Source organism: Stomoxys calcitrans, chromosome 1 (genome assembly GCF_963082655.1).
Source record: "Stomoxys calcitrans chromosome 1, idStoCalc2.1, whole genome shotgun sequence".
Taxonomy (NCBI): Eukaryota; Metazoa; Arthropoda; class Insecta; order Diptera; family Muscidae; genus Stomoxys; species Stomoxys calcitrans.
Window position 1 is genome coordinate 35,110,292 of NC_081552.1, and position 14,065 is coordinate 35,124,356.

Below are 14,065 nucleotides of genomic sequence, written 5' to 3' on the forward strand. Positions count from 1 at the left end.
GGTTATTATTGGTGCAAATATTTCTGCATTTTTTCTAATATCCACCGGTCGAATCCCATCAAAGCCGGCTCCTTTATTGGAATTAATGTTTTTAATTATATTTAAAATTTCAGTTTCATTGGTTTGTTCCATAAAAATTGTATTTTGGGCTCTTATTACTTGAGAAAAGTTTGTTTTTATATCACAGTCATGAAGAATGTTTTGGACATTTGCTTTAAATTGTATAGCGAATTCTTCGGTAACTATTTTTAGGTCTATATTTTTGAAGTTTCTCTTTATGACTTCATCCACATTGTGAGTTTTTTTCCCGATAATTTCATTTATTAATGACCAGGTACCACGCATGTTTTTTCTATTTTTTATGAATTCCTTCATCCTGTATTCATTTTTGGCATTGTTTATCATTTGGTTAAGTTTGTTGTTGAATGATTTATATTCTCTTTCTTTTTCTAAATTGTTTCTGTTTTTTCTATGCCGTTGATAAAGTTTGTCTTTCATATCGCAACATTTCAAAATTTGGTCACTCAGCCATGGATAATTGTTTCTTTTTTTGATTTTTTTTGACATTTGGGTCGAGTTTGAATATATTTCTTTGAATTTGAGATACATACTTTCAAATTTTGCGTTGCAGCTTTCATTTTGATTAATTATATTCCTCCAATCTGTTTTTTTTATAAGATCATTTACTTTTTTAGAATTAACTGAAAAAAATTTAGATGGCTCCTTGCTAATGCTTGCATTTCCCTTCGCTGTGCATTCGCTGCTTATAAATTGGTTGTTGTCGACTCCCATATATCCGAATAGGGAGTAGTGATCCGAAATAGTAGTGAGTATAACCGATGCGCTAGCTGATGGTATGGATTTGGTTTTACGTATAAATAGGTGGTCAATGCACGTACCTTTATTTTTGTTTACCTCTTCTCTTGTTATGTTGGTAACCATGCATTCTAAACCATAAGCGGACATCATATCCAAGTAAGATCTAGTGGTTTTGTTTATTTCTGCGGCTATATTAATATTCATATCACCAATTATTATTAAGGCCTGATTTTTATGAATTTCTTTAATACTATGTTCCAACTCATCTATAAACAATCTTGTGTTTTTACTTGGAGGGCGATAGATAGATAGAATAGATAGTTCTTTATTGCCAATCGATATGTCTAGTCGAATTGATTCATAATATTGGGTAGTAAGATTCATTGTGATGTACTTTAAGTTTCGTTTCACATATATGGCTATACCACCGCCAATACCCTCTCTGTTAAGAAAGGTGCCATTGAAATCATTAATATTAAAAAAGTCATTTTCATCATCTGCAATATTTGTTTCGACGAGTATAATTAATTCAATTGAATCGATGATTTTATTTATGTTGGCCAAGAAGGTTGAGAAGTTTTTTCTTAACGATCTAATGTTCATATAAATAAATGAAAGTGGATACTTCAAATAAAACTCACTTATTTGATTGTAATTATAAATTAATTCAGTATTATTGTTCATTTTATTTTACTTTTTTATCAATCTTTTTCTTTATCTATGTAATTGTACTTTTCAAATTCAGTCCTTAGACGTAATTCACTTTTAATGTATTATGAAGTCTATTTCTTCGATTTTGATATATATATATATATTATATTTTCTTTTCAACAAATAGTTCAACTTTTCCTATATTTTCCCAGTTCTCTCTTATTGTTTTTATTGCAATCAATAATTTATAATCGCTGTGTTTAGCATATCATTTGTAAATCACTTTCACAGTTTATGTTGACTACGGGAGATTTCTCAATTTTTCGTGCATAAATTTCCCCATGCTTCACCCATACAAACTTCCAATTGGCATCGCTGGCTTTGTTTTTTGCCATCCACAACAAATGTCTTTTGCTTGCAGTCAACTGATCATTTATATAAATGTACTTATGTTTGCCCGTTCCATCGTCATTGTTGACATCAGTTGCTTCGATTCTATGCCTTTCAATTTTGTCCATTATTTCTCTCTTCTTACGAAGAGAGCTGAACTCAACAATAAGCTTTGTTTTCCCTTTCGTGAGGTATGCGTTATCGATGTCGTTCTCAGTCATTTGTACATTCAGCTTTGCTGCTATTTTCTCTACTGTTTCAACTGCGTTTATGTTGTTGTTGTTTAAGTTGTTAATTTCAATGTTTTTCTCTAATACTTTCTGTTCAAGTTTACTTATTTTTGTTTCCATTTCATACATACGTTTGTCTTTCTCTCTGTTCTCCTTTTGCAGTTCACTGACCTGGCTGCTGAGACTAGACACATTATCATTGATTTGCATTAAAGTTGCTTGTTGATTTTGTAGTTGCATACTTATAGACGATAGTTGAGCTGTCATTTGCGACATATTTAGCATCATTTCATTGCTTCGCTTATGTCTGATGTAGAGATGTTTTGTTGTTGATGTTGTTGTAAAGTTTGTTCTTGTTGGATTTTGGTGTTTGGTGCGTTGTCTTTGAAGCGCTTGTTGTTTTCATCAAATAATTCATCGTCTTCATCGTTTCTTCGTTGTTTTTGTGTTGGGGAGTCAGAGACCAATATGTGGTAAGAAGAGTTTCTTCTTTCTCTGCATTTATGACACTTCCATAAGGCCTTTTTTTCGGCACTCATCCCATTGTAAGACGATTGTTGGATAGAACAGCAAGGTGAAAAATGCATATGAATCACATATGCAGCATTTCATAAATTTACTTTTAATTGACAATTCGCATTGTGCACATCTTAGAGTTTGATTTGTTGCCATTACGCAATCACTTACTCTCTCACACTCGCGATAACAATCAAAGAAAAATATAAAATAGAAACAGATAAAAATTCTGGCTTTATGTGTATCTATGCGCTCAATTTCAGGACGCGTCCGTTCGCAATGAAGGCAGCTTTACTATTGATTTGATTTGATTTGATTTGATTTGATTTGATTTGATTTGATTTGATTTGATTTGATTTGATTTGATTTGATTTGATTTGATTTGATTTGATTTGATTTGATTTGATTTGATTTGATTTGATTTGATTTGATTTGATTTGATTTGATTTGATTTGATTTGATTTGATTTGATTTGATTTGATTTGATTTGATTTGATTTGATTTGATTTGATTTGATTTGATTTGATTTGATTTGATTTGATTTGATTTGATTTGATTTGATTTGATTTGATTTGATTTGATTTGATTTGATTTGATTTGATTTGATTTGATTTGATTTGATTTGATTTGATTTGATTTGATTTGATTTGATTTGATTTGATTTGATTTGATTTGATTTGATTTGATTTGATTTGATTTGATTTGATTTGATTTGATTTGATTTGATTTGATTTGATTTGATTTGATTTGATTTGATTTGATTTGATTTGATTTGATTTGATTTGATTTGATTTGATTTGATTTGATTTGATTTGATTTGATTTGATTTGATTTGATTTGATTTGATTTGATTTGATTTGATTTGATTTGATTTGATTTGATTTGATTTGATTTGATTTGATTTGATTTGATTTGATTTGATTTGATTTGATTTGATTTGATTTGATTTGATTTGATTTGATTTGATTTGATTTGATTTGATTTGATTTGATTTGATTTGATTTGATTTGATTTGATTTGATTTGATTTGATTTGATTTGATTTGATTTGATTTGATTTGATTTGATTTGATTTGATTTGATTTGATTTGATTTGATTTGATTTGATTTGATTTGATTTGATTTGATTTGATTTGATTTGATTTGATTTGATTTGATTTGATTTGATTTGATTTGATTTGATTTGATTTGATTTGATTTGATTTGATTTGATTTGATTTGATTTGATTTGATTTGATTTGATTTGATTTGATTTGATTTGATTTGATTTGATTTGATTTGATTTGATTTGATTTGATTTGATTTGATTTGATTTGATTTGATTTGATTTGATTTGATTTGATTTGATTTGATTTGATTTGATTTGATTTGATTTGATTTGATTTGATTTGATTTGATTTGATTTGATTTGATTTGATTTGATTTGATTTTAATTTATTGGGATATTGGGATATGGTCCTTTTCATTGACAATTTCAAAACTTTCTATGTGCGAAGAATGACCCCACTCAATTTCATCTCATCTGCACCTTACATAATTATAATAATTAAAAGTTTCATTTCCGTAACATCTGCTTTAGATTAACACTTCTCCTCTGGTTTTGCAAGTTTCTTTCCTTTTCCATATTAGAAATGTACATTATTACTTAGCGGATAGCAAAGAAAAAACCCCATTTAAACTTACGAGTATATCTTATTAATGCCTTACCCATGTCCGCCATTCAATATTTTCGGCCCAATTTACAAAATAGAAAGGGGAGCTCTTATAGGTTATGCCAAAAACGAATAAAGAGCCAATAAAAAAAATGCAAAAAACCGTAAAAATAAAAAAAAATACAGAAAAGAAAAATAAGCCTTCACACAAAAACACGCAGCCACCGACAAAAGGAAATTGTTGACATTTTATGACTTTTATTAATATTTCTTATGCAAAGGGGAAGTTGGGAATTGGCACCAACATCTGCATGTGAGAACCATTGCCTTATGAAGGTCTGGCCTTTGGTCAAAAAATATGGAAAAATAAAAAAGAAGCATCCATAAAAATGTGCACACCAAATATTCCCGAAACTCTCGGGCACCAGAGCGACCATATCCTGCTGCTATACCCCATCATTCCCTTTTCTTGTTTTTATCACCATCGCCAAGGAAGCGAATGCTTATAGCAGAGTGGACTTGCCGGATAAGCCAAAGCTGCGGCTGATCCACAAGTAAACAACACCAAGCATAAGGAAAAAGGAAGTTAAATTGTTGCTGTTGTCGCTCTGGCTCCTTTCGCTGCCCCAAGTTGATGACAACCTTACTTTCAGGACAAGGAAATTGTTTGAGGCCCGGGTGATGTTAATGGTGATGTTGTCGGTTGCTAGGTTCATGAATTTTTGATCACATTTGATTGCGGGGTTTTTATTTCCATTCATTTTTTTCCACAGCCAACACAAATAAAGAAAGAGAAGGGGTATATTAAGTTACTCAAGATGTTTGATGCATGTTTTAAGGCCAACAGAAGTTGTTTGTTTATGTAATAGTCCAATGTTAGTTCGTCTGCCACGCAATGCAACAAAAAAACCCAGAAAAAATATCCCTTGAAGCAGACTCTTATACAAAACATTTGAACAACGTTTTCTATTACATAAATATTTTGACAAATTTTATAAAGATGTCTATAGAAATAAATTTTATAAATAAAGTTTTGACAACAATTTCTATACAACAAAATTGTGACATTTTCCGCAAATTTTTTTTTTAATAAAATCTTATATAAAAATATCAATTTGTGTTTGTTGCCCAAAAAGTAACTGCGGATATTTCATATAGTCGGCGCTGACAAATTTTTTCAACGACTTGTGACTCTGTAATTGCATTCTTTCTTCTGTCAGTTATCAGCTGTTACTTTTAGCTTGCTTTAGAAAAAAAGTGCGCGAAATTTTGTTTACATTTGTTTGTTTGGCGTCAATTTTAATATGGAGCCCACAAAGGAGCATTTTCGTAATATTGTATTTTATTTTATTATTTCCGTAAAGGAAACAAGTAAAAAGGGGTTAAGTTCGGCTGGGCCGAACTTTGGATACCCACCGCCTCGGGTATATATATAAACCATCTTTCGTCAAATCCGGGGAAAAATGTATACTTTATGACCCCTATCAGCTATATAGAAACATGTTCCGATTTGGACCAAATACTAAAAAGTACAAGTCATTGTTCAACTGTGTAAAACAAAATTTTGCTCTTTTTAGTGGCTATATCTAAAACTAAACCGCCCTGAACCATAAACGACACGGACGTCGAAAAGCCTAGCATACGTCACTGTGTCAAATTTCAGTGAAATCGGATTATAAAAGCGCCTTTTATTGGGCAAAGGCTTTTCATCGAGATATAGGTCTATATGGCAGCTATATCCAAATCTGGACCGATTTCGACCAAGTTACAGATACATGCCGAAGAGCCTAACACAACTCATTGTCCCAAATTTCGGCGAAATCGGACAATAAATGCGCCTTTTATGGGCTCAAAACCTTAAATCGAGAGATCGGTCTATATGGCAGCTATATCCAAATCTAAACCGATCTGAGCCAAATTGACAAAGGATGTCAAAGGTCCTACGACAACTCACTGTCCCAGCAAAATCGGATAATAAATGTGGCTTTTATGGGTCTAAGACCCTAAATCGAAGGATCGGTCTATATGACAGCTATATCCAAATCTGAACCGATCTAAACCAAATTGAAAAAAGATGTCGAAGTGCCTAACACAACTCACTGGCCCAAATTTCAGCAAAATCGGACAATAAATGTGTCTTTTATGGGCCTAATACCATAAATTGGAGGATCGGTCTATATGGCAGCTATATCCAAATCAGGACCGATCTGAGCCAAATTAACGATGAATGTCGATGGGCATTACACAACTCACTGTCCCAAATTTCAGCGAAATCGGATAACAAATGTGGCTTTTATGGGCCTTAGACCCTAAATCGAAGGATCGGTCAATATGGCAGCTATATCCAAATCTGGACCGATCTGAGCCAAATTGACGAAGGATGTCAAAGGGCCTAATACAACTCATTCCCCCCAATTTCAGCAAAATCGGACAATAAATGTGGCTTTTATTCGCCTAAGACCCTAAATTGGACGATCGGTCTATATGGGGGCTATATCAAGATATAGTCCATCTTCGAACTTATGCTTATGGACAAAAAAAGAATCTTTGCAAAATTTCAGCTCAATATCTCTATTTTTAAAGACTGTAGCGTGATTTCAACAGACAGTCGGACGGACATGTCTAGATCGTCTTAGATTTTTACGCTGATCAAGAATATATATACTTTATAGGTCGGAAATGGATATTTCGATGTGTTGCAAACGGAAGGACAAAATGAATATACCCCCTTCCTTCGGTGGTGGGTATAAAAATATCAATTTGTGTTTGTTTGTTTGTATGTTTGAAACGGCTGAACCGATTTTCTTGAAATTTTCACAGATGGTGCATAATGACTCCGTGGTAAAAATAGGGTACTCAAATTTTTTGATATTTTAAGGGGGGCGGACCCTCCCCCTTATCCGAATTTTCAGAAACGCCAAAACTCGGAGATGGGTGGTACGATTTAAGCGAAATTTTGTGTGCTCTCATATAGTACCCTAGGTATAAAAATTTGGTATCCAAATTTCAGATAAGGGTACCTAGCGGGGCTGCCCCACCCTAAAACCTACCAAACATATATTTAGGCCAATCACGACATTATGGGACTCAAATGAAAGGTATTTAGGATAAGAAAACGTATCTGATATCCAATTGTCAGACCAAGTTCAAGATGGACCACCCCAAGCCCCAAAACACCCCTAAATCGGACATTTTTACCAAACATGGCAATATGGGACTCAAGTGAAAGGTATTTGCGAGTAGAATACGAATCTGAATTTGCGAGTAGAATACGTTTCTGGGGGTCCACCCCTTCCCCAAAACACCCCCCAAACTGGACTTATTTTCTGACCATTAGAATATGGGGCTTAAATAAAAGGTATGGGACCAAGTGTTTTGGGGGCCCCCTCTCACCAAAAACATCCCCCAAAGGTGACAAATTTACGACCATGGCAATATGGGCCTCAAATGAAAGGTTTTTGGGAGTAAAGCACGACTTTGATATCAATGTTCGAGAAAAGTGTCTATGGACCACGCCACCCCCACAACACCACCCAAATAGTAAGTATTTGCTGACTATTGCAATATGAGGCTCAAATAAGAGGGTTTTAAAGTGGAACACGAATCCGATATATATTTTTAAGGCCTCACTGAGTGGCCGCCCATCCCCCAAAACACCCCCCAAGCCGGTCATGTTTGCCGACTATGGAAATATGGGGCTCAAATTAAAGGTATGTGGGAGAAGACCACTTATCCGATATCAACAATAGGGACCAACTATCTAGCGGACGTCCCACCACCATAACGACTCCCAAATAGGACGTAATTGTTCACCAAGACAATTTGGGTCGTAAAGAGAGTGGAGCTAAATATTCATAGTTTTTAGGGCCAATACCCCAAACCGAACATATTTGCTGACTTTTGCAATAAGAAGTTTAAATGAGATTAGAAAACGAATTAGATATCCAATTTTGAGGGCAATGACAATATGGGGTTCAAATAAATGATATATAGATATATGAGAATAGATCACGTTGCTGATATATTTAGGGGGAGCACCCCAATCCCCAAAACACCCACGGTATTGGGGGGTCGAGCAAGAATTGATACCCTTTTCCGGGACCAATTTTGTTAGGGTCTACTCCTTTTCCAAAATACCCCACAAAGAGCAATTTTTTCCTGACCATCGCAATATGGGGCTCAAATAAAGGTTTTTGGGGGCAGAATACGAATTTAATTTCTAAATGTAGGATCATGTATTAAGGGCATTACCCCTTTCCAAAACATCCCCAAAGGGAACATTTTTTTTCGACCATGCCAATATGTGGCTCAAATTAAAGGTATTTGAGATTAGAAAACGAATTTGATAACCTATTTTGTGGCCATGTGTTTGGGGGACGCCTCATCCTGTAAACTCCTCTTAAGCCAATGACCGCCCCATCCCTCAAAACAGCCCCCAAAACGGTCGTGTTTCTCGACTATGGAAATATGGGGCTCAAATGAAAAGTAATTAGGAGTAGACTAGAAATGTGATATGAACATTCGGGACCAACTGTCTAACCGACGTCCCACCCACAAAAAGGACGTATTTGCTCACCACGAAATTTTGGGTCTTAAAGAGTGTGGAGCTCGATCTTGATAGTTTTTAGGGTTCATACCCCAATCCAAACATATTTGAAGGGTAAGGGGTTTAAATAAAAGGTATTTGAGATTAGCAAATGTATTTGATATCCAATTTTGAGGCCAATGGCATATGGGGTTCAAATAAACGAAATTAGGGAGTGGGAGCAAGATGCTGATATATTTCCAGGGCTAAGTCTTTGGGCGACCACCTCATTTCCCAAAACATCCCTAAATCGGACATATTTACCGGCCATGTCAATGTGGGGCTCAAGTGAAAGATATTGGGGAGTAGAGCACGAAATTGATACCCACTTTCGGAATCAATATTCTGGGTGCCTACCCTTTGCCCACAAACAGTTTGTCGGTTTGTTTCTTTGTTCCGTATAGACTCAAAAACGGCTGAACCGATTTCCTTGATATTTTCCCGGATTGTGTAGGATGGTCTGGAAGGAAACATAGGCTATATAATTTTTTGATATCAGGAGGGCGGCGGACTCTCCCCCTTATCCCAAAAGTGCTACCCACAAATAAAAGTGGACCGATCAGGACAATATGCGGTTCAAATGAGAGATATTCAAGAGTAGAGTACGAATAATAAAAGTTGGGTCCAAATACCTGAAGGGCCGCCCCAGCCCCGAAACCCCTTAAAATAGGTTTATTTTGACGATCATGACAACATGGGACTCAAATGAGAGGTATTCGGGAGTAGATTACGAATATGGTCAAGCAGTATGAATAGGCTTTATAATTCATTAATAACGGAAGGGGCGGATCCTCCGCCGTTACCCCAAAAACACCACCCAAAATCAAAATTGGACCTATAAGGACAATATGGGTATATGGGAATCTGGAAAACGAAGTATAGGGGATCACCTTACCCCCACAAAAACGCCCAAAATTGGAACATTCGCCAATCAGGGATATATGGGACTCGGTTTGCTTGTTCAGTATAGACTGAACAAGTAAAAAGGCGTTAAGTTCGGCCGGGTCGAACTTTGGATACCCACCACCTCGGGTATATATGTAAACTACCTTTCATCAAAATTCGTTGAAAATTGCATACCTTATGCCCCATAGCAGCTATATCAATATATGTTATGATTCAGACCAAATACTAATAAGTAAAAGTTATTGTTCAATTATATATAACAAAATATTGGTCTTTTTAGAAGTTAGATCTAAAAATAAACCGATCTGAACTATAAACGACACGGATGTCGAAAAGCATAATATAAATCAGTGTGTCAAATTTCAGTGCAATCGGAGTAAAAATGTGCCTTTTATGGGGCCAAGACTTAAAATAGAGAGATCGGTCTATATGGCAGTTATATGCAAATCTTGATCGATCTAGACAAAATTGCAGAAATATGTGGAGGGGCTTAACATTACTCTTTGTTACAAATTTCGGCAACATCGGACAATAAATGCGTTTTTTATGGCTCCAAACCTAAAACCGAGAGATCGGTCTATATGGCAGCTATATCCAAATCTAGACCGATCTAAGCCAAATTGACGGAGAATGTTGAAGGGGCTAACACAACTCACTGTCCCAAATTTCCACAAAATCGGATAATAAATGTGGCTTTTATGGGCCTAAGACCCTAAATTGGAGGATCGGTCTATATGGCAGCTATATCCAAATCTGCACCGATCTGAGCCATATTGACGGAGGATGTCGAGGAGCCTAAGACAATTCACTGCCCCAAACGTCAGCAAAATCGGTTTATAAAATGTGGCTTTTATGGGCCTTGGACAATCCTGTCCTTAACATTTGATTTTATATTTTGTTTTGTTTTGAATACTTGAATTTAATTGTACCATTGAATTATAATTGAATTAAATTGTTAAATTGTACTTCCCAACTCTGATTGTAATAGAATGCTAAAAGGGATGTCAGTTTGTACTAAAGGAATGATATGGAATTAGAACATTCCTGACTACATGCCCTTTTTAGAAACTTACCATAAAACACTTGGTCATCAGCGTTCGATCGGTAAGGTTTGAAGATTCTAACTCCTCTTTTCATCTCTTTCCCTAGCGTAACATCTACCTAACCCACTAACCCTATTTAAATAAACTTACATATTATAACGTTTTACTGAAACCAAACTTGTGTTTTGCTTTTTACTCCTTTGCGGTGTTGCTGTGGGTATTCTATTTCTTTGCTTGTTATTCCCCAACTCTGAGGAATAACAAGCTGCTACATACAGTCCACTCATCTACGACCTTCGCTTTACATCATATATTTGGAATCCCCCCCCCCCCCCAAAGCTATTCATGGTCCTCCGCAGCCGTTCACTGGAAACTGCAAGAAAAACTCACACACACAACAGAAGGTAAAACCAAACCAAAATCCCAAAGTTCCCATGTTAGTTGTGTGAAGCACCGGTAAGTGCAAAACCATTTTTTGTTCTCTTGAAGAAAAAACATTTGCAAACAACCGCGAAAAAAATCGTACAGAAAACAGGAAAATCGAACTAATTATCATAAAAAGTGCTCAAAATTTCAAAAATTCCATAAATTTGAAAAATCTGTGATAAAATGTGATAAAAGATAACAAAGAAAAAAAAAAAAAAAAAAGTCAGTTTGTAATGCAAAGTTGTTGTTTTCGTCGTTTCGACATTAAAAATTGTTAATTTTCGTTAGTTTGAAAGTTGAAAATGGTCAAATTAAAAGCCTAAAAAGCCAAAAAAAAAAATTGACATAATAACTGCCAAAAACCAATCAAAATTCGTTTGTTTGCAAATGTTCGTTTGTGTGCCAATAAAATTATACACTCAACAAAAAAATCTGCAGAAAATTCAAGAAAAAGTGCAAAGTGCAAAGTGCAAAATTTTTTCGGTTGAAAGGGTGTTTGAAAAATCCATAATTTTTGCTATAACGGTAAAAAAAAAACGGTGAAAATAACGGTCGAACACGTGCCCAAAAATCCGAAAGAATCGTCTTATATACATATAGATACAAATACATAAGGTGCACTTATGTACAGGAAAGGCAATAAAGAAGAAGAAACCCAGTCTGTAATCCAAATAGATAGAAGAAGAAAAGCCCATGTAAAAAAAAGAACCGTTTTTGTTTAAAAAGAAATTCGAAAAAAAAAAAGGAGAAAATAAAATTTTTTTTTCGTCGTGCATGGAGGCTAATATAATACAACAAAAAGGTATTTAAAAAAAAAAAAAAAAAGAAAAAATTATTTTTCCTCAAATTCATCTCATCATATTCATTTCATCCTCATCATAAATCATCCCACATTTTCCTTTTGTCATCAGTTGTTGAAATAAAATAAATTAATTTAAAATCGTAATTTACAAAAATTTTCCTGAATTATTGCACTATCATCATTAAAATTGCACTGCCCCTTAATCATTTTCAGTTTATTGCACTTTACTCATTTATCATATTGCACACAAACATTATCATTATTTTCCCATAAAATTATATTTCCACTAAAATATTAAAACAAATCAATACAACAACATACACTACAATTTAAAATCATTTCCCATAAACATATCGCTTAAATTTTTCAATTAACTAAACTACCCATCAAATTGCATTGTATCAAAAAGCATTTTTTTTCGAGTGTACATGATCACCCAATAAGAAAAAGAAAATCAATTCCAACCAACATCAATTGTGATGAAAAAGGGCCAAAGCAATGTATGCCTATTTGAATATACAAACGAACGTACATACATAAAGTCATCGGTGTACAACGAAAGCCAATGTCTGGCCGCTAACAGCAACGAAAAAAAAAAAAAATAAAAAAAATAAAGCAGAGTTCTTGTATGTAAATATACACGTGTGTGTGTATACTTGAATGTTCATCGACGGCCACTGCCTGGCCCTAGAAGCAACGAAAAGAAAACAAAACGAAGTAGAAGCATATATGGTTATACACGCGTGTGTGTATACATAAATACTCATCGACACTCAGTCAAAGCTCGCAGCCTTATCCACTGGCAGAGACAAAGAACACACGGCAATAGCAATAAGCGAGGCTGGAAATACAGCCTATGAACATACGTATGATCACAGTACACTGGAAAAAATTGTTGGTAATTTTTTTTAAAGGAAAAGTACAACGTATAATATTGGAAAATTTTTATGTTGATTTGTTTTAACATCTCCATCACAAACATACAAAACCACATACATTTATTCATCGTTAACAACAAGTAAATATCGAAATTGAACAGACAAAGAGTTAGAATCAAATATATAAATCGTTATATCGTTCGAAATTTTAAATAACAACGTTGTGGCTACACAGAGAATCAACTATTGATGTTTGCATCTACAGTAAAACACACCTAGACATGATATGCAAATCATATGCCTATGAATAAGAAAGAAAAGCATTGATAATTTTCTCAAATGAATTGAAACCCCGTCTCTTGATACAAAATTATTTGGTTTGTTTTAATATTGTGCTGGCTTTTCGCATCGCTTTTATTGATTTCAATATAATTTTTTCCGGAAAGTTAAAAAAAATTAAAATTTTACAACAACTTTTCTTGAGAATAATGCTCGAACAGTGAAAGTTTATGCCGAACATTTAGACTTTGTCAACATAAAATATATTTTCATCGGTCTTAACAAAAAACAATTAAAATTGTCAACTGTTGCATAAAATCCCTAATCAATTAAAATTGATTTTTTTTGTCGGAATTAACATTTTCATAGTTTCGCCGAAATTATAGAAAAGCTATTATTTCTCAATAACTCCAACAGCTCTTATTAAATTTTAATGTAAAATAAAAAATTTTGTGTTCGATAATATAATCATTAAACTCGACTCGTATTATTTTTCACGTGTACCGGTGTCCCTAACAAAACGAAAATATCCAAACCTACTTCATCAACATATGTACGTATATATGCAGGAGTCGCCCAACGAAAGGGAAAAAATAGTCAAAGCAAATTCGTCAACATAGGTACGTGTGTATATACATCCATTTGTACACGCAGTCATCGTAACAGCATATCATTCCCCCACTCGCATGAGCAGCGACGGTCGTAGGCAACAGCGGTGATCATTTGCGAATAGAGAAACAGCAAACTGCATAAGGTCAATGCCCTTTCATAGTCAAATATATTTACATGAAGAAAGAATTTAGAAATCATATGGTACAGCACCAGGCCAACATATTAAGACCAAAACAATTCATTTGAGAAAAATAAAAGTTAAGGAAAAAAAAGCCAA

The 14,065-nt window shown here is 34.3% G+C and overlaps 2 protein-coding genes across 2 annotated transcripts in view; one reads left to right on the forward strand and one right to left on the reverse strand.

Annotated features, from left to right (window-relative positions):
- LOC106095022 (echinoderm microtubule-associated protein-like CG42247) overlaps nt 1-14,065 on the forward strand; it is a 554,291-nt gene that overhangs the window by 134,397 nt on the left and 405,829 nt on the right. The window lies entirely within an intron of this gene.
- Nucleotides 1,731-2,366, reverse strand: LOC131995728 (uncharacterized). The gene has a single exon (XM_059364679.1). The coding sequence runs from the start codon at nt 2,364-2,366 to the stop codon at nt 1,731-1,733; it is 636 nt and encodes a 211-aa protein (XP_059220662.1).